The 25,139-nt window shown below is 42.9% G+C and overlaps 1 protein-coding gene across 1 annotated transcript in view; it reads left to right on the forward strand.

The window, feature by feature from the left end:
* Positions 1–25,029, forward strand: part of LOC135544687 (F-box/LRR-repeat protein 17-like) — a 315,158-nt gene extending 290,129 nt beyond the window's left edge. Inside the window, exon 11 of the mRNA XM_064972507.1 lies at positions 24,868–25,029. Within this exon, the coding sequence (XP_064828579.1) occupies positions 24,868–25,005 (138 nt within the window). The 3' untranslated portion in view covers positions 25,006–25,029. The remainder of the gene's footprint in view (positions 1–24,867) is intronic.
* The last annotated feature ends 110 nt before the right edge of the window (positions 25,030–25,139 follow it).

Consider the following 25,139-nt stretch of genomic DNA (forward strand, 5'->3'; position numbering starts at 1 on the left):
CATGAGGAGGAGATGCACTGCAGTACTTAATGCAGCTGGTGGCCACGCCAGATACTGACTGTTACTGGGTCTCCTTTTGTTCAGGGACACATTATTCCATTTCTGTATGTGGAACTTGTTCAGTTTATGTCTCAGTTGTTGATTCTTGTTATGTTCATAGAAATATTTACACATGTTAAGTTTGCTGAAAATAAACGCAGTTGACAGTGAGAGGACGTTTCTTTTTCTTTTTTGCAGAGTTTAGCATTCTAGTTTTCACAGTTTTTCTGTAAATTCTGTCCCAATATGTCAAGTAATTATCTTTTTGTTTTCTCATGATTTGGTTGTGTTTACTTGTGTTGCTGTCTTGGGGCTCTGTGGGGTCTATTTGTGAACAGAGCCCCAGGACCAGCTTGCTTAAGGGGCCCTTCTTGCATTGTCTCTCAGATCGTTCACAGCTTTGTGGAAGTTACCTTTGGCGCTGAAGTTTAGGCCAAGGAATGTATCGTTTATTTGTGTGCTCTCTGGCAACGGTGTCGAGATGGAATTTGTATTTGTGGTCCTGGCAACTGGACCTTTTTTGGAACGCTATTATTTTTGTCTTGCTGAGATTTACTGTCAGAGCCCAGGTCTGGCAGAATCTGTGCAGTATATCTAGGTGCTGCTCTAGGCCCTCCTTGGTTGGGGACAGAAGCACCAGATCATCAGCAAATAGTAGACATTTGACTTCAGATTCTAGTAGAGTGAGGCCGGGTGCTAGTGCCCTCGCCAATTTGTTGATATACAGTGCCTTGCGAAAGTATTCGGCCCCCTTGAACTTTGCGACCTTTTGCCACATTTCAGGCTTCAAACATAAAGATATAAAACTGTATTTTTTTGTGAAGAATCAACAACAAGTGGGACACAATCATGAAGTGGAATGACATTTATTGGATATTTCCAACTTTTTTAACAAATCAAAAACTGATAAATTGGGCGTGCAAAATTATTCAGCCCCTTTACTTTCAGTGCAGCAAACTCTCTCCAGAAGTTCAGTGTGGATCTCTGAATGATCCAATGTTGACCTAAATGACTAATGATGATAAATACAATCCACCTAAATGTAATCAAGTCTCCGTATAAATGCACCTGCACTGTGATAGTCTCAGAGGTCCGTTAAAAGCGCAGAGAGCATCATGAAGAACAAGGAACACACCAGGCAGGTCCGAGATACTGTTGTGAAGACGTTTAAAGCCGGATTTGGATACAAAAAGATTTCCCAAGCTTTAAACATCCCAAGGAGCACTGTGCAAGCGATAATATTGAAATGGAAGGAGTATCAGACCACTGCAAATCTACCAAGACCTGGCCGTCCCTCTAAACTTTCATGACATAGAAGGAGAAGACTGATCAGAGATGCAGCCAAGAGGCCCATGATCACTCTGGATGAACTGCAGAGATCTACAGCTGAGGTGGGAGACTCTGTCCATAGGACAACAATCAGTTGTATATTGCACAAATCTGGCCTTTATGGAAGAGTGGCAGGAAGAAAGCCATTTCTTAAGATATCCATAAAAAGTGTTGTTTAAAGTTTGCCACAAGCCACCTGGGAGACACACCAAACATGTGGAAGAAGGTGCTCTGGTCAGATGAAACCAAAATTGAACTTTTTGGCAACAATGCAAAACGTTATATTTGGCGTAAAAGCAACACAGCTCATCACCCTGAACACACCATACCCACTGTCAAACATGGTGGTGGCAGCATCATGGTTTGGGCCTGCTTTTCTTCAGCAGGGACAGGGAAGATGGTTAAAATTGATGGGAAGATGGATGGAGCCAAATACAGGACCATTCTGGAAGAAAACCTGATGGAGTCTGCAAAAGACCTGAGACTGGGACGGAGATTTGTCTTCCAACAAGACAATGATCCAAAACATAAAGCAAAATCTACAATGGAATGGTTCAAAAATAAACATATCCAGGTGTTAGAATGGCCAAGTCAAAGTCCAGACCTGAATCCAATCGAGAATCTGTGGAAAGAACTGAAAACTGCTGTTCACAAATGCTCTCCATCCAACCTCACTGAGCTCGAGCTGTTTTGCAAGGAGGAATGGGAAAAAAGTTCAGTCTCTCGATGTGCAAAACTGATAGAGACATACCCCAAGCGACTTACAGCTGTAATCGCAGCAAAAGGTGGCGCTACAAAGTATTAACTTAAGGGGGCTGAATAATTTTGCACGCCCAATTTTTCAGTTTTTGATTTGTTAAAATAGTTTGAAATATCCAATAAATGTCGTTCCACTTCATGATTATGTCCCACTTGTTGTTGATTCTTCACAAAAAAATACAGTTTTATATCTTTATGTTTGAAGCCTGAAATGTGGCAAAAGGTTGCAAAGTTCAAGGGGGCCGAATACTTTCGCAAGGCACTGTATATATGTTGAAGAGGGTGGGGCTTAAGCTACATCCCTGTCTCACTCCCCGGCCCTGTGGAAAGAAATGTGTGTTTTTTGCCAATTTTAACCTTTTGTTGTTTGTGTACATGGATTTTATAATGTTGTATGTTTTTCCCCCCAACACCACTTGAGTCGAAAGCTTTTTTGAAATTAACAAAGCATGAGAAGACTTTGCCTTTGGTTTAGTTTGTTTGTTCGTTAGGGTCTGCAGCGTGAATATGTGGTCTAATTTGGTAAAAAGCCAATTTGACATTTGCTCAGTACTGTACATTGTTTTCGCTGAGGAAATGTACGAGTCTGCTGTTAATGATAATGCAGGGGATTTCCCCAAGATGGCTGTTTCATTTAGGATACCATCAACCCCACAGTCCTTTTTGAGTTGGAGGGTTTGTATTTTGTCCTGTAGTTTATTCAATGTAGTTGAAGAATCCAGTGGGTTCTGGTAGTCTTTAATAGTTGATTCTAACATCTGTATATGATCATGTATATACTTTTTCTGTTTGTTCTTTGTTATAGAGCCAAAAAGATTGGATAAGTGGTTTATCCATACATCTTCATTTTGGAAAGATAACTCTTCGTGTTGTTGTTTGTTTTCCAATTTTCCCAGAAGTGGTTAGAATCTATGGATTCTTTAATGACATTGAGCTGATTCCTAACGTGCTCTTCCTTCTTTTTCCATAGTGTATTTCTGTATTGTTTTAGTGTTTCACCATAGTGAAGGATCAGGTTTTCTCGGTCTCTATGTTTTTGGTTGGAAAGGTTTCTCAATTTCTTTCTTAGGTTTTTTGAATTCTTCATGAAACCACTTGTCATTGTTGTTAATTTTCTTAGGTTGTCTGCTTGACATTTTTAGATTTGATAAAGAAGCTGAGAGGTCAAATATACTGTTTAGGTTTTCTACTGCCGAGTTTACACCTTCACTATTACAGTGACATTGTCAAGAAGGGATGGGATTGTTGTTACCTAATATTTTTTTAGTAGATTTTTAGTAGATTCTCTCTAACTGGTGATGGATCTCTCTCTCTCTAACCGGTGAAGGCTCTCTCTCTCTAACTAACTGGTGATGGCTCTAACTGGTGATGGCTCTCTCTCTCTCTAACTAACTGGTGATGGCTCTCTCTCTCTCTGACTAACTGGTGATGGATCTCTCTCTCTCTAACCGGTGAAGGCTCTCTCTCTCTAACTAACTGGTGATGGCTCTCTCTCTCTTTAACCGGTGAAGGCTCTCTCTCTCTAACTAACTGGTGATGGCTCTCTCTCTCTCTCTTTAACTGGTGATGGCTCTCTCTCTCTCTAACTGGTGATGGCTCGCTCTCTCTCTTTAACTGGTGATGGCTCTCTCTCTAAATGGTGATGGCTCTCTCTCTCTCTAACTGGTGATGGCTCTCTCTCTCTCTCTAACTAACTGGTGATGGCTCTCTCTCTCTTTCTAACTGGTGAAGGCTCTCTCTCTCTAACTAACTGGTGATGGCTCTCTCTCTCTCTAACTGGTGAAGGCTCTCTCTCTCTCTCTAACTGGTGATGGCTCTCTCTCTCTCTAACTGGTGAACTGGTGATGGCTCTCTCTCTCTCTAACTGGTGATGGCTCGCTCTCTCTCTAACTGGTGATGGCTCTCTCTCTAACTGGTGATGGCTCTAACAGGTGAAGTTCTTCTCTTTCACTCTCTCTCTTCTAACTAACTGGTGATGTCTCTCTCTCTCTCTCTAACTGTGATGGCTCTCTCTCTCTAACTGGTGATGGCTCTCTAACTGGTGATGGCTCTCTCTCTGATGGCTCTAACTGGTGATGGCTCTCTCTCTCTCTAACTGGTGATGGCTCTCTCTCTCTAACTGGTGATGGCTCTCTCTCTCTGGTGATGGCTCTCTCTCTGGTGATGGCTCTCTCTCTCTCTAACTGGTGATGGCTCTCTCTCTCTCTAACTGGTGATGGCTCTCTCTCTAACTGGTGATGGCTCTCTCTAACTGGTGGTGCCTTTCTCTCTAACTGGTGATGGCTCTCTCTCTCTCTAACTGGTGATGGCTCTCTCTCTCTCTAACTGGTGGTGGCTCTCTCTCTAACTGGTGATGGCTCTCTCTCTTTCTAACTGGTGATGGCTCTCTCTCTCCATCTCTCTCTAACTGGTGATGGCTCTCTCTTCCAACTAACTGGTGATGGCTTTATTTTAACTGGTGATGGCTCTGTTAACTTGCCAACTGGTGATGATCTCTCTCTCTTTAACTGGTGATGGCTAAACTCTAAAAACTAACTGGTGAACATTACTCATCTTTAACTGGTGATGGCAATAAAGACATTACTAACTGTCATGGCTTATATGTGTTTTAACTGGTGATGGCTCTCTCTCTCTAACAACGTCTCTCTGTTTGGTGATGGCTAACTGGTGATGGCTTGGTGATGGCTCTCTCTTCTAACTAACTGGTGATGGCACTAGATAAAATATCTAAGCATAACTGGTGATGGTTCTATTTACTAATGGTGATGGCTCTCTCACTGGTTGCTCTTTAACTGGTGAACAGGTCTCAAATCTTTTAACTGGTGATGGCTCTCTGGAATTTCACTGGTGATATGGGAGTTTCTCAAAATGGTGATGGTTTTCAAATTAACTTGGTGATGGCTCTCTCTAATCTAACTGGTGATGGCTCCCTCTCTATGGTCATAACTGGTGCAGGAGGTTAACTAACTGGTGATGTTTCCACTCTCATTTAACTGGTGATGGCTCATAGCCTGTCTTCTAACTGGTGATGGCTCATCTCTCTGACTAACTGGTGATGCCTTTCTCTAACTAACTGGTGATGGCTCTCTCTCTCTGGTGATGGCTCAAAGCTTTCCTTAATTTTGATGGTCAGTCACAGTGGTCACTGGTGATTCTGCCGCTCTAACTGTATGGCTCTCTCTCTAACTGGTGATGGCCAAATAGCATCCTAGTTTGCTCTGTTTTTTTGGTGATGGCTTTCCAATGCTCAAGTAATTATCTTTTGTTTTCTCATGATTTGGTTGGGGTGATTGTGCTCTGTCCTGGGGCTCTGTAACTGGTGATGTTTGTGTTTGTAACTGAGCCCCAGGACCAGCTCTCTCTGACTGGTGATGGCTCTTCTCTAACTGGTGGTCATCTCTCTGTACTGGTGATGGCTTTGTTATGGAAGGTTTGGCTTCGCTTCTCTTTTAACTGGTGAATTTAACGGCTCTTTTCTGGATTTTGATAATTACTGGTGATGGCTCTCTCTTCTGCTGGTGATGCATTATTTGGTGGTGATGGCTCTCTTCTAACTGGGATATTTTCTTTGCTGAATTCTGATGGCTCTCTCTCAATTTGGTGTTTGTCCCATTTTGTAACTGGTTGGTGGCTGGTGACTCTCAGACCCTCTCTTTAACTGGTGAATGGGATGGCTCTATGACTGATTAACCGGTGAAGTATTTTAGCCAAATCCTAATTGGTGATGTTGAAATCTATGTTCCTTTTGATGGCATGAATCAGATCTTCAACAGCTTTGTGGATGTTACCTGTGGCTCTGATCTTTAACCAAGGTGATAGTTTTTCTGTGCTCTAGGGCAACTGGTGATGGCTCTTTGTATTTGTGGTCCTGGTGATGGCTCTCCTTTTTGGAACTGGTGATGTTGGTCTTACTGAGATTTACTGTGATGGCTCTCAGGTCTGACTGGTGATGGCTGCATAAGATCTCTGCTGCTGGTGATGGCCCTCCTCGCTCTCTAACTGGTGATGGCTCTCTATCTCTCTCTCTCTCTCTCTCTAACTGGTGATGGCTCTCTCTCTCTCTTTAACTGGTGATGGCTCTCTCTCTCTCTGACTGGTGATGGCTCTCTCTCTCTCTAACTGGTGATGGCTCTCTCTCTCTAACTGGTGATGGCTCTCTCTCTCTCTCTAACTGGTGATGGCTCTCTCTAACTGGTGATGGCTCTCTCTCTCTCTCTAACTGGTGATGGCTCTCTCTCTCTCTCTCTCTAACTTGGTGATGGCTCTCTCTCTCTCCGTCTCTCTCTAACTGGTGATGGCTCTCTCTCTCTCTCTAACTGGTGATGGCTCTCTATCTGGTGATGGCTCTCTCTCTCTAACTGGTGATGGCTCTCTCTCTAACTGGTGATGGCTCTCTCTCTCTCTAACTGGTGATGGCTCTCTCTCTCTCTCTAACTGGTGATGGCTCGCTCTCTCTCTAACTGGTGATGGCTCTCTCTCTCTCTCTCTCTAACTGGTGATGGCTCACTCTCTCTCTAACTGGTGATGGATCTCTCTCTCTAACTGGTGATGGCTCTCTCTCTCTCTCTCTAACTGGTGATGGCTCTCTCTCTCTAACTGGTGATGGCTCTCTCTCTCTAACTGGTGATGGCTCTCTCTCTCTCTAACTGGTGATGGCTCTCTCTCTCTCTAACTGGTGATGGCTCTCTATCTCTCTCTCTCTACCTGGTGATGCCTCTCTCTCTCCGTCTCTCTCTCTAACTGGTGACGGCTCTCTCTCTCTCCGTCTAACTGGTGATGGCTCTCTCTCTCTAACTGTTGATGGCTCTCTCTCTCTGTCTCTCTCTCTAACTGGTGATGTCTCTATCTCTCTCTCTAACTGGTGATGGCTCGCTCTCTCTCCGTCTCTCTCTCTAACTGGTGATGTCTCTCTCTCTCCCTCTAACTGGTGATGGCTCTCTCTCTAACCAGTTGATGGCTCTCTCTCTCTCTCTCTCTCTCTCTCTCTCTCTCTCTCTCTCTCTCTCTCTCTCTCTCACTGAGATGTCTCCATCTCTCCTGTATCCCTCCCTTTAGAAAAGAGCAGTCCCTCTAAACTACGTTTCCTCACAAAAAATGTTGACCTCTCATCCCTCTCTCCATCTCTCGCCCCATCCCTCTATCCCTAGGACTAGTCATTCACAGCAGTGTGAGGTCAGTGGTAATAGCAGTAGAGACATCAGCATGGTAAAACACGGGCTCTGGGCTGCTTAGTTAGGGCCAGGGCCACTTATATAGTCCCGCTGCCATGGTGACTCAATTCAGTTTGATATGACATGTCCTTCAGGATCAGCTGAGCACGGGGCTCTCGGAGTGCGCTCCAGATATTGTATTATACTGTATTAGCTCTGGATAAAATAGAGCCGGTCTGTTGAGAGCCATGTCCTCATCTGGATGAGTTTATTACGGTCTTTTCATTGTGTAGTTTGCAGGCCTTCTGGTCTACCCTTGAGAGATGAGGGTTGGGGAGAGTGCAAGATGAATTTCTCTTTTATGAAGATTCTTATTTGGTCAGGCTCAAAAAATGTGTTTGCAGGAAGATCTTGATTAGTTTGTATTGATCCACGTGGGGCACAGGGAGCTCGTCCCTGATTGGTTGGCATCGCTCGTCATGTTTTTTTGTCTGCGTCGAATGAAGTCCAGTTTGTTTCTAGGGAGAGAATAGTGCAAGTCACTGATTCTGCCCCCGGTTAGCTATTAGAATTATCCCCTATTAGATTGTTGTCATCCATAGCTGTGCTGCTGCTAGCATACATGGTGCATGGTTACAGTTTGAATGAGAGGAAGTGATTGTGTTCACTTCATTGGTTTCCTCTCCCTCCCTGCAAAAAGAGAGGTGTCAGAGGGCCGTGATCCCAAATGGCACCCTATACCCTATATAGAGCACTGCTTTTGACTGTGGCCTATAAGGCTCTGGTCAAAAGTAGTGGACTATAAAGGAAATGGGGTGCCATTTGGGATGCAGGCCCCGTCTCTTTTACACAAATACACACTTGTGTGATAACCTTGACACACGGAGGGAGGGGAGCGCAGGACTTAGCCACAGCTTTTCTTTTGCAGGTCCCGTGTGGATTTGTTGGGAAGTGTGTGTGTGTGTGCGTGTGTGTGTGTGTGTGTGTGTGTGTGTGTGTGTGTGTGTGTGTGTGTGTGTGTGTGTGTGTGTGTGTGTGTGTGTGTGTGTGTGTGTGTGTGTGTGTGTGTGTGTGTGTGTGTGTGTGTGTGTGTTCATAGCCTCACAATGTGGACCAGTCCTAGAACCCATAATGTGTAAAATTCATAGGACTGTTAACAGGGACCATATGGTGACGGGGGATGTGAAGGATCGACCGTTATACTTTGATATTAACACACTTCCCCACTGGATGGGTTTTATAGTCTGGGAACTGGTGATAGCTCTGCTTCGCTAGGATCTGGGTTTAGCTGGGGGGGGGGGTGTGACTTTAACCACGTGAAGGTTCTCGCTTGTTTTTCCACTCAAAGTCGATTCAAATTGTGATCCAAATGTATAATTGTAGTTTTGACGATGTAAAAATTGTATTATGCATGTGTCGGTCTCTGTCTCCCTTTGTGTCTGTCTCCCTTTATGTCTTGTGTGGAGTGTGTATGCATGTGTACTATAAAATAGATGTGTGGAGTTACTGTCCCTGATTCCACTTGTGCTATTTGCTGTTAACACAGTTTAGAATGGGGCATTGAGATTAAACACCCCTAGTGTCTGGGGAATGGCGCGTTCTGCCTGCTTCCACTCATTACCCCGCTGCCCTTAGGGCCAAACCTCCACGGCCTGACAGGGAGAGAAAGAATGCTATTGATCCAAACTTGCCCAAAATAACCAAATCATTTCATTTTGTCATCTTTAAACTGTCTGCCTGCCAGGCTTTGAAGTAGGGAGCTGAAAGCCTGGAGAAGTGTCTTCCTTTTATCTTCAGAGAAACAGATCCATTTTAGCCACAAGTAGCCCATATGTCAGAGCATGTTCCTCAGAACAGCAGGCTCTTCACATGGCCAATCCTCACTGGAATGGCATTTCTGCCCCAGTACTATTTATGTCTTAGTAATCTACTAAAATTGAACACGTTGGATTTTTCTTGAAGGACAATGCCTAAGCTAGTTAAATAGTCTCAAAAGAAAATACTTAACTTCCCAGTAGTGATGTGCGGGTCAACTGTTTGTTCACCCGCACCCACCTGCAATTGATAACAACCCATCCGCAACCACCTGACTATGCGATGAAGTGAAAATCTGAGGACCGCTCCCGATCCTAACCCACTAATAGTCTGATAGAAAATGTGCTGTACAGTGATTTATTGCTTATTTATTTGACCCTTTTTCTCCCCAATTTTGTGGTATCCAATTGGTAGGTACAGTCTTGTCTCATCGCTGCAACTGCTGTACTGACTCGGGAGAGGCGAAGGTCGAGAGCCGTGCGTTCTCCGAAACACGACCCAACCGAGCCGCACTGCTTCTTGACACAATGCCCACCTAAACCGGAAGCCAGCCGCACCAATGTGTTGAAGGAAACACCGTACACTTGGCGACTGTGTCAGCGTGCACTGCGCCCGGCATGCCACAGGATTCGCTAGTGCGAAGGACATCCCTGCCGGCCAAACCCTCCCCTAACACGGACGACGCTGGGTTAATTGTGCGCCGCCCCATGGGTCTCCCCGGTTGCGGCCGGCTCCGACATAGCCTGGACTCGAACCCAGAATATCTAGTGCCACAGCTAGCAAAGCGATGCAGTGCCTTAGACCACTGCGCCACTCGGGAGGCCCCGGCGAACAACATTTTTTGACAGGCCTTTTTAGATAGGTTTATGTTCCTGCTGATAATTTCCTAAATGTTGAAGGCGATTTGTTAGTCAAATGGTCTCTAATTAGATACAGTGCCTTCAGAAAGTTGTCATACCCCTTGACTTATTCCACATTTTGTTGGGTTACAGCCTGAATTTAAGATGAATTATATAGATTGAAATATCTAATTTACGTAAGTATTCACACACCTGAGTCAGTACATGTTAGATCACATTTGCCAGCTATTACAACCGTGAGTCTTCCTGGGTCTATAAGAATTTTGCACACCTGGATTATTCTTCGAGAAATGATTTAAGCTCTGTCAAGTTGGTTGTTGATCACAGCTAGACAGCCATTTTCAAGTCTTGCCATAGATTTTCCAGCTGGTTTAAGTCAAAACTGTAAATAGGCCACTTGGGAACATTCTATGTTGTCTTAGTAAGCAATTTGTGTATATTTGGTCTTGTGTTTTAAGGTATTGTGCTAATGAATGGTGCATTTGTCTCCCAGTGTGTTTTGGAAAGCAGACTGAACCAGGTTTTCCTCTAGGACTTTTCCTGTGCTTAGCTCTATTCTGTTTAGTTTTATCCTAAAAAACAAAACTCCCTAGTCCTTGCAGATTACAAGCATACCCATAACATGATGCAGCCACCGCCATGCCTGCAAAAATATGTGTTGTGTTGGATTTGCCCCAAGGACATAAAGTGAATTTCTTTGCCATATTTTTGTACATTTTACATTAGTGCCTTATTGCAAACAGGATGCATGTTTTGGTATAGTTGTATTCTGTACAGGTTTTCTTCTTTTCACTCTGTCATGTATGTTAGTATTGTGGGGTAGCTACAATCTTGTTGATCCCACCCTCAGTTTTCTCCTATCACAGCCTATTACACTCTGTAACTGTTTTAAAAACACCATTAGCCACGTGGTGAAATCCCTGAGCAGTTTTCTTTCTCTCCGGTAACTGAGTTAGGAAGGATGCCTGTATCTTTGTAGTGACTGGGTGTATTGATGCACCATACAAAGTGTAATTAATAACTTCACCATGCTCAAAGGGATATTCAATGTCTGCTATTGTTATTTTGACCAATCTACCAATAACTACCTATCTTTGGGAGGCATTGGAAATCCTCCCTGGTCTTTGAGGTTGAATCAGTGTTTGAAATTAATTGCCCGGCTGAGGGACCTTGCAGATAAGTGTGTGGGGTACAGAGATAAGGTAGTCATTCAAAAAATCATGTTAAACACTATTATTGCACATTGAGTCCATGCATCTTATTATGTGACTTGTTAAGCAAATATTTAGGCTTGCCATAGCAAAGGGATTGAATACTTATTGACTCAAGACATTTCAGCTTTAAAGTTTTTATTAATTAGCAAACATTTCTACAAACACAATTCCACTTTGACATTATGAGGTATTGTGTGTAGGCCGGTGACACAATCTCAATTTAATACATTTTAAATGTGGAAAAGGTCAACTGGTGTGAAATGTACTTATCTTGTGTTTTTAAAGACGTTTAGAGACCGGAGAGAAATTGCAATAACAAAACAAAAAAAACACTGGGAAGATTTTTTTGTACATTTATCAAAATTACCCGTTTTTGGGAAATTAAAATCTGTTAAAATGACCCAAAATGTATTTCATTAAGATTTCAGTTCAGCTCGGATGCATGTTTTATGTGATTGAAATACTATCAGCTTGTATGATGCTAATCAAGATATCACCTTTGCAGATGGTCCCTACCTGTACATTCATTCTCTCAAGATGCTGAAAGAAAGAAACTATATTTCTCCACTCCTGTTCCTGAATCAAAATGTACATTGTGGTGTATAGTTTTACTCTAAGAAATGCTTCATTCTACAGGAGTTAATATTATATTAGTCTATGTGAGAGGTTATAGACCTATAGTCAGTGTCCAGATTTCATTTAGCTTACTGTTCCATTTAACCCATTTAGCTTACTGTTCCATTTAACCCATTTAGCTTACTGTTCCATTTAACCCATTTAGCTTACTGTTCCATTTAACCCATTTAGCTTACTGTTCCATTTAACCCATTTAGCTTACTGTTCCATTTAACCCATTTAGCTTACTGTTCCATTTAACCCATATAGCTTACTGTTCCATTTAACCCATTTAGCTTACTGTTCCATTTAACCCATTTAGCTTACTGTTCCATTTAACCCATTTAGCTTACTGTTTCATTTAACCCATTTAGCTTACTGTTCCATTTAACCCATTTAGCTTACTGTTCCATTTAACACATTTAGCTTACTGTTCCATTTAACCCATTTAGCTTACTGTTCCATTTAACCCATTTAGCTTACTGTTCCATTTAACCCATTTAGCTTACTGTTCCATTTAACCCATTTAGCTTACTGTTCCATTTAACCCATTTAGCTTACTGTTCCATTTAACCCTTATGAACAGCACAGTTCCCTTGACGTGCCATTTTGAAGTCCCCATCTTGTGACTGTCAAATTTGTATAGCTCCTCTCTATTTAATTCAACTCTGACATTGTCCTTTTTGCCTCATTGGATCTACGTGAACTTTTCTGCCCAAGTTCCCAAAAGCATTTGGCGTGTATTTGATAATACAGTTAGGTCTTAAAGCTTAGGCTACGCACTAAATTTTGAATTTACTTTTTTTTTAACCTTTTATTTAACTAAGTCAGCTAAGAACAAATTCTTATTTACAATGACGGCCTACCCCGGCCAAACCCCGACGTCGCTGGGCCAATTGTGTGCCGCCCCGTGGGACTCCCAATCACGGCCAGATGTGATACAGCACGGATTCGAACCAGGTACTATAGTGACGCCTCTTGCACTGAGATGCAGTGCCTTCGACCGCTGTGCCACTCGGGAGCCCTAAAGCCAGATAGAATTGAAAGGAAAACCTAAATGTAGCCTATAGATATGAATCGCAAATGTTTTATGCATTGTTATTTCTTTATTCAACACGCCTGCCACCCACCCGCCCTTCGTCCACACGATGTCATGACCTAAAAACCAACCCGCCCGCCCCGCAGATATAACCGCGGGGACTGTGGGTTATGAGTCATCACTTCGCATAACTACTTCCCAGCCCCTTGTCTATTTTGCAGTTGAGTAACACACACTGTTTCACTGACTTTTCTGTTGTTGTTGCGAACGTTGCAGTGTCTTTCTCCTTTAGCAATAACATTCACAACTGCTTTGACTAGCCAGCGAATCAAACAGGCGCCCGGGATTTTCACAGCCAACCAACACACCCAAGACTGTTGATGTACCATCTAAGGGATTCCATCCATGTGTTCCTAATAGGAATGTTTTTATTAGAATATTTGTTTACACAGCTTTACTGTACCTCTCCTCTCCTTAGTTAAGAGGGGGAAAACAAATATCTCTGGTGCTGAAACAGAACGACGGCAAACTCACTGAATCAGCGTGAACCAGGACCGGGGAAATAATGACATTGCTCTCAAGTAACACTGGTTGCAAGCATAATGAGTTATGTTAATGGCCAAGAGAGGGAGAGGGGGACAGAGCGATGCATGGTGTTCTCCCATTGAGGGACCACATGGACCTTGTTAAAACCACAGGCATCATAATCAATATGGATGCTCGGCTGATGCATACCTCTGTTATGACTAGAGACAGATATTCAGAGCAATTTGCAGACACAAACACTACAGTAATTGTTGAGGGACTAGACTCTGGGCTCGGAGAAAAGGATGAGTTATGTGTAAAGTTTCAAGAAGTTTTTCAGAAAAGAGATTTTGAGGTCTAACAAGCCTATTGGCCAGTTCTTGTTATTACATACAGAGTTTCAAGTTCAGATGGAAGGAAGTAAGAATCATGACATGACCTGTGTTTGTGAACTGAAATGAAAGGACTTTACTAGAATGACCACTTCCTACTTGACCTTTTCCTATAATATACACTACTTTATTAATGTCCTGAAAATTGTATGTTTTTTTTCTAAGGTCTAAAATATCAGAGCTAAGTCGGTAAGATATCATTACATTGACTTGTCATTCCTTCCGTCTCTCCCCCTGCCTTGGTTATCTCTTTTCCTCTTTGGTAAGGCTTGAAGGTCAAAGTTCACCAAGTGATGGTCATTTGCCGTGTGTGGTCAGTGGTGTAATCTTAAATCTCATGCCGCCGTGTGAAGGGGTATTGATCGGCGGTCTTAACTGAACCCCCCCCCCCCCCTCCTCATCATCTCTTCATCTCACTTTTAAAGGGCAGGAGCGAGAGAAAGTGGCGGAGAAAGCAAGAGTGAGATAGAGGGTAGAAGAGTGAAAGACGGAGACAGTCCACTAACGATGTCAAAGGAATCTCAGCTGTGCCCTTCAATGAGAAAGTATGGAGACAGACACACACACTGGTGTATACTCTTTTAGCTCTCTGTCTCTCTCTCTTCCACTCTCTCTCTCTTTCACTCTCTCTCTCTTTCACTCTGTCTTTCACTCTCTCTCTTTCCCTCTCTCTCTCTCTCTTTCACTCTCTCTCTTTCACTCTGTCTTTCACTCTCTCTCTTTCACTCTCTGTCTTTCACTCTCTCTCTCTTTCACTCTCTCTCTCTTTCACTCTCTCTCTTCACTCTCTCTTTCTCTCTCTCTCTCACTCTCTCTCTTTCGCTCTCTCTCTCTTTCACTCTCTCTCTCTTTCACTCTCTCTCTTCACTCTCTCTTTCACTCTCTCTCTTTCACTCTCTCTCTCTTTCACTCTCTCTCTCTCTTTCACTCTCTCTTTCGCTCTCTCTCTTTCGCTCTCTCTCTTTCACTATCTCTCTCTCTTTCACTCTCTCTCTTTCGCTCTCTCTTTCAGTCTCTCTATCTTTCACTCTCTTTCACTCTCTCTTTCACTCTCTCTCTTTCACTCTTCACTCTCTCTCACTCTCTCTTTCACTCTCTTTCGCTCTCTCTTCAGTCTATCTTTCACTCTCTTTCACTCTCTCACTCTCTTCACTCTCTCTCTCACTCTCTTTCACACTCTCTCTTTCACTCTCTCTCTCTTTCACTCTCTCTCTGTCTCTCTCACTCTCTCTGTCACTTTCACTCTCTGTCTCTTTCACTCTGTCTCTTTCGCTCTCTGTCTCTTTCGCTCTCTCTCTCTCTCTCTCTCTTTCACTCTCTGTCTATTTCACTCTCTCACTCTCTTCAGTCACTCTCTCTTTCAGTCTCTCTCTTTCAGTCTCTCTCTCTTTCACTCTCTCTCTCTTTCACTCTCTCTCTCTTTCACTCTCTCTCTCTTTCACTCTCTGTCTATTTCACTCTCTCTTTCACTCTCTCTCTCTGTCTCTCTGTCTCTTTCACTCTCTCTCTCTCTCAGCTCTCTCACTTCCATTTTCATTCTCTCTCTCTTGCTCTCTGTCTCTCTCTCTCTCTAGCTCTCTCACTTTCATTCTCGCTCTCTCTTTCACTCTCTCTGTCTCTCTCTCTGTCTCTCTCTCTGTTTCTCTGTCTCTCTCTGTCTCTGTCTCTCTCTGTTTCTCACTCTCTCTGTCTCTGTATCTCGCTCTCTAGCTCTCTCACTTTCATTCTCGCTCTCTTTCACTCTTTCACTCTCTCTCTCTCTCTCACTCTCTCTTTCACTCTCTTTCTTTCACTCTCTCTCTTCCACTCTCTCTCTATCACTCTCTCTCTCTCTCACTGTCTCACTCTCTGTCTTTTCACTCTCTCTCTTTCACTCTCTCTCTATCACTCTCTCTCTCTTTCACTCTCTCTCTTCCACTCTCTGTCTCTTTCACTCTCTGTCTCTTTCACTCTCTCTCTTTTACTCTGTCTCTGTCTCTTTCACTCTCTCTCTGTCTCTCTCTCAGCTCTCTCACTTTCATTTTCGCTCTCTCTTTCACTCTCTGTCTCTCTCTCTCTCTCTCTCTCTCTTTCTCTCTCACTTTCATTCTCGCTCTCTTTCTTTCACTCTCTCTCTCTCTGTCTCTGTCTCTCTCTCTCTGTTTCTCTGTCTCACTCTCTCTGTCTCTCGCTCTCTAGCTCTCTCACTTTCATTCTCGCTCTCTCTTTCACTCTCTTTCACTCTCTCTCTGTCTGTCTCTCTCTTTCTCTCTCTCTCTTTCTCTCTCTCTCTCTCTCTCTCTCTCTTCTCTCTCTTTCTCTCTTTTTATTCTAGTCAAGACCAAGCAAGGTTGTGTAAGTTTTGGATTCTTCTTTTTTTTCTCCTCTTCTCCTCCTCCTGTTCTCCTCTCCTCCTCCCATCCTGCAGCATTTACCCTCCAGTCAGAGGAGGTTAACAGAACCACATGAGATGTGTACCGAGAGGTGTAGTGCTTTACTTAACCAAGACTGATTCCTAATTTGCCAGATCTCAGAATACGTTGTCCCTTTAAAGGGACAGGGTCAGGGTGTCCTTGTGTTGATTCCAGGGCCATTTAAAGGGGCCATTTTCTGGGCTACTGTAACCCCAACACAATAGCCCTGTTGTCACTTTCCTTATGGAATTCCTCATGTCTCGGACTCCAGTAAGCTGCTCTGGAATCTGTTCCTGCTTGCTTCCGGAGATTTGTGCGATACTGTACTATATCTCTTCCCGTCTCAGGAAAAAAAGCAAGATCAGCCTGTTGAGATCAAGTGAAGCCTACATCAGTCAACAGGTCTTTTAGGATTGCCTTATTCTGACCCATACTAGTCTATGTGGAAAACCAATGTACACTGGCTCTACAGGGCTGGATCAGGAAGGAGTTGCAAGAGCTCGTGACATGTTTAGAATACCAATGTGCCTACTGTCCTGTTTGATGAAAGGCCTTCTTCTTTTTTTCTCTCTCCAATGCACATCTTCATGTTTCTCCTGGTTAGATAGATGTTTCATTAGATACATCTGTTATTTAGGGCCAAAAGTACAGTACATCTTTGAACATCTTCCAATGTGAACAGTCTATGATGATTGAAGGCTGATTTGATGGCCGGTTACAACCAGTGTATGTAGACTGTCACCGTTGTCTTGTTGTTGCCAGATCTTATAATCTACACTGAACAAAAAAATATAAACGCAACATGTAAAGTGTTGGTCTCATGTTTCATGAGCTGAAAGAAAAGATCCCAGAAATTGTTCTGTACGCACAAAAATCAACAACGTATTTCTCTGAAATGTTGTGGGGTTATGGTATATGCAGGCGTAAGCTAAGGACATCGAACCTAATTGCAGGTTATCGATGGCAATTTGAATGCACGGGGAAACCGTGACGAGATCCTGAGGCCCATGTTTGTTTTTTTGTTTTTAGTATCCGTGACCAGCAGATGCATATCTGTATTCCCAGTCACGTGAAATCCATAGATTAAGGCCTAATTCATTTATGGCACAGGCAGGAGCCCAGCCAGCAGCGAGTTGCAGTAATCCAGACAGATGACAAGTGCGTAGGACGTGTTGTAGAGCATTCAATTGACTGATTCCCTGATATGGTCTGTAACTCAGTAAAATCTTTGATATTGTTGCGTGTTGCGTTTACATTGTTCAGTATTAATCCCTCGGCTCCAGTAATAGCATGGGGACAGTACATACAATCCCGATAGTCTTATTACGCCCGAGTACAACATACGACAAATGAAATAGCCGTTACTTAATGACACGACCAGAACTTATTTTACACACGTAGTTTGATGTGATATAAGTGATATTACTTGTGATCAGGGGAAATCCCCTGCATGTTTTACAGCACTTTTCCAGGGTTGCTCGGTGAGGTTGAAGGGAGCGTTTCCCGTATTGTAAACACTAAAGCTATTATTCTATTATAATGTTCTGTTTTAAGTTAGTTGACCATTTAGGTGAGTTGACCATTTATTTACCAATTCACTATCTTCTCTAGGAGTGTGTGTGTGTGCGTGTGGTGTTTGACTCCTCAATATATCAAACTAAAAGAGGATTTGTGTTCAGTGATGTTAAAGCCATCTATTTCTCTGGGACCGTCTCTGCCCTCTGGGGTCAGGAAATTCCTCCTTCCCTGTGTAGATAAAAAAAAAAATCCAGGCATGCTGGGAGAAATTGGGGTTGCCCTGAACACATTCCCCATGTTCTGTTTGTCACACATGATGGAGTGGAGGGTTTACTAACATAGCTGATCCAACCCCGTGCTGACCCACAGAGCTTTACCTCTGTCTCTGGCACTGAGGCTGTATAGGTGTCTGCGTGCGTGTGTGTGTGTGTGTGTGTGTGTGAGAGAGAGAGAGAGAGAGAGAGAGAGATTCAATGAGTCATTGCTCAGGGATGTAATCTGGTAACGAGAACCAGACCCGGACTGGTTTCTCTTTAGGTACCAGATGCTACAGAATTGCAGTCCCTTCAGAAAGTATTCATACCCCTTGGCTTATTCCACTTTTGTGGTGTTACAGTCTGTTTTTTAAAAATAATGTCTCACCCATCTACACACAATACCCAATCATGACAAAGTAGAAACATGTTTTTAGAAATTTTAGGAAATGTGTTGAAAATGAAATACAGAAATATCTCATTTACGTAAAGAATTCACACCCGAGTCGATACAAAAATTCAAGCTCTGTCGAGTTGGTTGTTAATCATTGCTCGACAACCATTTTAACGTCTTGCCATAGATTTTCTTGTTAAGCAAATGTTTACTCCTGAACTTATTTATGCTTGTCATAACAAAGGGGTTGAATGCTTATTGACTCAAGAGATTCCAGCTTTTAATTTCTTATTCATTTGTAAACATTTCTTCAAACATAATTCCACTTTTACATGATGGGGTATTGTGTGTAAGCCAGTGACGCATCTCAATTGAATCAATTTTAATCTCAGGCTGTAACACAACAAAATGTGGAAAAAGTCAGGGGTGTGAATACTTTCTGAAGGCTCTGTACAAAGACCATCTGCTGGCGACATACCCACTCTTTTTCATAGCATGTTATGCCCACTTGATGTGCCCTTCACAACCATGTCTGTTCTGTTCACACTCGTTGCCTTCCGCCCTGTTCTCCTCTACTTTTTTTCTCCCTCCTTCCTCCTCCCCTCTCCTCAGAGCTCTTATCAGAGCCAGAGAAGTATCTGCTGTCCGTCCAGTCACTCGTTTAGGAACTTTACAACTGCAGATTTTCCTGCAGGCACTTTTAGGGCCACTATAAATCCAGCCTGTTTATTAAACTTGCTTTTACTGAGATATCTGAGGCACAGCATTCCTCAGCCGCTTAAACTGCCCTTTGAAACATTGAAACATTGTCCCCCAAATGTATTTAGTGGGTGAGTGATGCACTCTGTGGATGGGAGTGGAAAGAGGCTTTGGCGTTGGCTGTGTTTGTCTCTTTTGATGTGTACAGAGAGAGCATAATGAACAGTACAAATGGAAGGATGTTTTGAGTTGTAGTCCATCTCTGATTGAGTGCACATTTGGTTAAATTAAACTCCATTTCACCTTCATCTAAATACTCTTCCTCCTTCTGGATATCTGACCTGTTTTACTGCCCTGAAGTGAGTTTGTATTTTTAAAACTTGTATCTGGGAACATGAGTTCCATGCTCTCTCTGTTTAAAGGGAGTCCCAGAGAACATATGCCAGGTATTAATGTACTCCTTTCCTTATCCAACACAGTTGTTTCTCGTATTCTCCCGTAGACTCAGGATCACTCCATGTGGCCAGGTCCGGGTCTGCTTTAGACCACTCATGACAACAACAACAACAACAACATTAGGGGGAAAAGACTGGCAACCAGGCTGCTCTTCGTCCTTGTCCCCTGATATGCATCTTTTGCTTGTGTATCTGATTATCGATTTACGAGCCCCTTTTTCCCATGGACGCCACGGTGCCACCGTGCGCACACGCCAGCGTTTTGTCATCTTTACGAGGTGTTGTAGTGACGTGGTTACTCACGAAAGGCCCTGGTGCAGGTGGTAAATGTATATTTTACATGGTGATGGAATACATTTGCATGTGAGAGTGGCTCTTAAAACCCCTGGCAGTAAAAGGGGGAGCAGCAAGGCGGCACTCTCTGAAAGGTCACCTTTACCTCCGGCCAGTCACTGCTACCCGGAACGATGGCTGAGGTGCAACGCCAAGGAACAGTTGTCGATACACAGACACTATTGAGCCCTAAAGCACAGATAGATGGGACATGGTGTCTGAGGAACACTCGTTCAGGAAAAGAGATTAAGACTTCATTTCACAGATCCTAGTCTTTACTTGAAATGGAAGTGATTTACCCGATGTTCTCACTCTACGTTTTCACTTGTTACTGATTGAAAGAGTTGCATCTGTTTTGTCCAAATGAACGAGGGGGGTTTTAATAGGGTATTGGAAAGGATTGTCTTTGTCCTGCCTCTGTGTGTCTCGTTCTCTCGCTCGCTCGCTCTCTCTCTCTCTCTCTCTCTCTCTCTCTCTCTCTCTCTCTCTCTCTCATTCTCTGTCTCTGTCTCTCTGACAACAGCACTTTGTCATGTCAGACAACATTAGGATCCCCTCAGATCCACAGGAACTGCATCTTTGAAGTTAAACTGGGGGAAAATATCCTAAGTATAGGCCCTGGCTCCAGATATGTGTGGCTGCCATCTCAGATCTGTGTGTAAGATGAAAAGCACCAGCCTGTTGCAATATGCTCTATCATACTATGGCTCTACAGTTTCATATGGATCTCTTTCAGAATAGTACATCAGGGTTTGGTGAAACACCCCCAGACACAAAGCGCTGAGTAGTGACCTTCATGTCTCTACATAGACTCTGGCTCACAATACAAAGTGTGTGTGTGTGTGTGTGATGGTTGTAAATACCAAGCAGGTGTGGTGATGTCATCATGTCTTGGAAAGGGCACGGCGTTGTTTTATAAGGGACAGTGAAGAGCTCAGGATGGTACAGGGGATTGGATTGATTCATTTTGAAAAAAGACAGGCAAAAATCCTCTAAGATTGTAATGATGCAGTAATTCATATGTCATGCATCACTTTGCTTTATCCTTCTCCCTTTGTGTTTGAATTTGTAATTGTATTTGTTTTTAGTGCATCAGATCAGGTATATTCATTATTTAATAACAATGTTTTACCTTTATACATTATTTGCTATATAAAGGTAATGTCCACATCATCTGTGGCAGCATCTCAAAACCTCCCATGGAAATAAGCCTTTATATGGCGTTTGTAAAAAATTCAAAAAGTTTTAGACTCAAACTTCTCACAAACAGAATAAATCTAAATAAATATCCTGAGTTAACTTATTTCCTTTCAATTTTTTCCAATGTGTATTAATTGGTTCTGCCTAACAGGGAAAAACAGTCAAAAAGACAGAACAGGCGTAAAAGAACAAGACCAAAACAAACCAATCATCTGAACAGAACAACACAGGTCATTGAAATACTTTCACACACACACATCAAACAGTGGTAGTGTTACGGCTTAAATAGTTGTATTGTTGCAGCAACTAGCAATTAGCGGATGATTCAGCGCTTTGATTGGGAGCCATTTTGTGTCAAGCCTGTTTACGCTGCACACAGCGCTGCACTAAATTAGCATTAATGAAGGTAATGGCCTCCCATCACATTGACAGGCCCATTTTTTAGATCCCTCGTAATTGTAATTAAGGCCTGATTAACGAGTTTGTTGGGGGAATCGTTCTATTCTCCTCAGTACAATATAGCGCACATAATATGTTATCAAAGCAATCAAAGACTTGTCATTTAGTTCTCTAATGAGCCTCTACAACAGGCGTTCCCAACCTTGGGGTCACCTGGGGAGGGCATGGGACCTTCCTTTATTTAAGGGGTCATTTAAAAAAAAAAAAAAATAATACGAATTCATGATTGTATATGCCAATCTATAACGACGTATAAATCCACAATGCTTTAGGCTAGAAACAAAGGGGTAGAGTGCCCAACAAAGACGCATCTCTGATACATGGATATCTTTGGCTTTTGTCTCCATGTCATTCAAAAGCTGAGCTACGACCTTCTAAATTTGAGGAGTCAAGGAAATCGGACTTTGCTTGAGAAGTAATCTGGGTTCTATTTTCGGCTGCTGTTCAGCCAGCGTAGTTGTTTGCAATTTCGACCTGGTAAAGCCGGTGCTGTGCCGAAAAGCTCCCCCTCTGCCAGGATCCGACCCCCCTTCGCGTGAATGCGCACGCACTCAATTCTTCTTTGCTGCAACTTGCTTGCTAGTTGAGATTTCTGATCACGTTAGGCTGAGTTTCATTTTATTTTTTTTATGTCAGTTTGATCGCCGGGGGAGGCACTAGTAATGTCTGCAGTTTTCAGTTTGGCTATTTGTTTCAAGTGTATTAGTGCCTACATTTTACTCCCTCTATGTTTAATATAACACACATGCATGAATTATGTAGGTTGCCTATCCTGACGTGAAGTTTATTCTATAGAAAGAATTTGGCTTGTATCTATCATGTAGGTTGCCTATCCTGACGTGAAGTTTGTTCTATAGAAAGCATTTGGCTTGTATCTATCCCCATTTCCAAAGACAGCCTCTTGCTCCTCCTAACATAGGCTATTCAGATATTTCTGTCCTATAACATCGTATCAACGGTAGGCCTAGGCTATATCTTTCTCATTGAGAACGTGCTTCACACGTACACTACAATATACATGAGCAGAGTATTTTCTATTTGAGGAGAAGTGTGCTGCATGAAGCCCTTTACTCGTTGACATGAATTACAACAATGTTGACTGTCAACACTCCAAACATATTGAGGAAACACTGGATGTTTTTTACTGTCACTCGTTATTGTAGCCTACGCTATTTAATAAACTGTTAAAAATAAATAAAAAGGCACTCGCACATCTGAGCAATCTTATTTGCCTTCTGATGAGGGCCGTGAGCTTATTAAATCTCGGTGATACTATCAAGAGCAGTGTGCGGTTTCCTTTTTCCTTCATCTTATTTAATAAACTGTAAAATCAACCCACAATGGACTAGGATGAGAGTATTATTTTCCCCCAACTGAATTAGGAGTTTACTACAACGCAAAGACCGTCAATAACTTACATGTGTATTAAGCCATGGAACGCCTTGGTTGGCCAGTGTGTGGCCAAGCCCCCTACATACAACTTTATTCACCAGAACACAGCCCTTTTAATAAACAGCTGTGACAATAGCAAAACTATTTCTGACGCAACCCTGGACCTATAGTGCTTACCACCGAGCACTTAGATTGTAACATTGTGTTAGGTTTGTTATAATAGAGAAAAAATGTGTAACTCTGTTGCTATCAATTGATTTATTCACCTTCTGTAAAAGAGAATATGTACAGTACCAGTCAAAAGTTTGGACACACCTATTTCGGCTGCAGTTGGACCACAAGAGTGAAGGACAAGCAGCCAACAAGTGCTCAGCATATGTGGGAACTCCTTCAAGACTGTTTGAAAAGCATTCCAAGTGAAGCTGGTTGAGAGAATGCCGAGAGTGTGCAAAGCTATTTTCGTTTACTACATGATTCCATATGTGTTATTTCAGAGTTTTGATGTCTTCACTATATTCTACAATGTAGAAAATAGTAAAAATAAAGAAAACCGTTTGACTGCTACTGTATATTTAAATTGAGGGTTCAAATAAATTCTATTATAATAATAAAACATATTTGGTAGCGGAATAACATTTGGGGAAATTCGAGTCATGGCTTTATTTTCCTTATTTATTGTTGTTGTTGTTATAATCATAATTTAATAGCCAACCTAAAAATGTGTTGTTTGTCTTGTTAAACTACGTGAAATCATCAACATTTTCCTACGCCTCTCGAATGAAACAAAATCTATGTTTTGGTGGTGTAGATAATATCGGTGGTGTAGATAATATCTCAATAACCAATATTAAAAAGGGAGGGGGTGGAGTGACATTTTGCTAATGTGAAAAAGTGGGCCCTGGGGGGAAAAAGGTTGAGAACCCCTGCTCTACAACACAGCCGAATCTTCACTTCTTTCTTTGCTATTCTTTTTCTAGACCAGTGGGGAGTCAAAACCAGTCTCCATGTTTCACACTGCCGGTTTTCTTTTTTCTCTGATAGTTCGTTGGTTGAATGTCTCGGGTTGCTTCCATCAATTTTCCAGAAATCCTGGTTGAGGGATTCCGGATTTCGGCTTACTCCCTCCTGATTCTGGGAATGTTCCAACCGGAATTTCTGGAAAACCTGGGAATTCTGGGAAAGTTACTGGAATTTGGCAACCCTATGAATGTCATTGATGAGCCAGTCCAGAGATTCCACACACCTGGTGTCCCATGTATGAATCAGACCCTGATTAGAGGGGAAGGATGAAAACCAGCAGTGCTACGGACCAGGCAAGCACGTTTTGTGTGAGTGCATGTGCGTATTTCTTCTCATGGAAGTGTGTGTTTACACATATTTCCTTTGGACAGTGTCCTGATGCCAGAGTGAGACACCAGCAGGATGGGTTGTGGTTAACATCCTTCACCCCTGTTGTGTCCTGAGCCCTCCTAGGCCTGCTCACTGTCAGCCAGGCTCAGCCTAGCTGTGACACCCTGCATGATGGAACCACTGGGAAGGTGCTTGACTACTTGTTATTCCCTTGTCCTTTAGAGCATGAAGAGGACTAATTAGAAGAAGACGCTTGTCTTCCGTCTCTCCGCCCACTCTCTTTCAGTCTGTCTCTCTCTCTGGGAACTCTCTGTCTCTCTGTTTCTTGCTGTGAACTCTCTTTGCCTCTCTCCTTGTCTCTCTCTCTCTATCTGGGAACTCTTATTTTCTTTCTCTCTCTCCTCGTCCTCTGGTTCTCTCATGAGATCATTTAGACAGACATGCTCTGCTGCTTAACCACCAGACACTAAAGCCTCAGGTGGACTGGGCTGTCAGGCCACAACTGCCTCCTTGGCATCGAGGCTCAACCGTAAGAGAACAGACAAATGTTGTTTGATTAACGCGAATCATGACGTCTAGTCCTCTGCCACCTCAGTCGTCAATAATATCTCCAGCCGTCTTACTACAAAAAGTAACATATTGTGCCTTTAATGCGTCTTTGTATTCTGCTGTTGTGTTTACAGGTGAACGAGGAGACTGTGGAGAGGCTGGTGGTGCAGTACCCTCACATCGTGTTCAGTACGGTGATGCAGGACTGCAAGAGAACCCTGGAGAGAGCCTATCAGATGGGCTGGAGCCCCAACACATCCAACGCCTCATAGCCACCGCTGTAGCCCCCCCCCCTACCCCACTACACACACACACACACACACACACACACACACGCATGCGTATACATTGCCGCACACACTGACATAGGCGTGTGCACAGTCAAAGTGAAAACTCACCACATGGC

This window comes from Oncorhynchus masou, chromosome 1, assembly GCF_036934945.1.
Source record: "Oncorhynchus masou masou isolate Uvic2021 chromosome 1, UVic_Omas_1.1, whole genome shotgun sequence".
In the NCBI taxonomy this organism is placed as follows: Eukaryota; Metazoa; Chordata; class Actinopteri; order Salmoniformes; family Salmonidae; genus Oncorhynchus; species Oncorhynchus masou.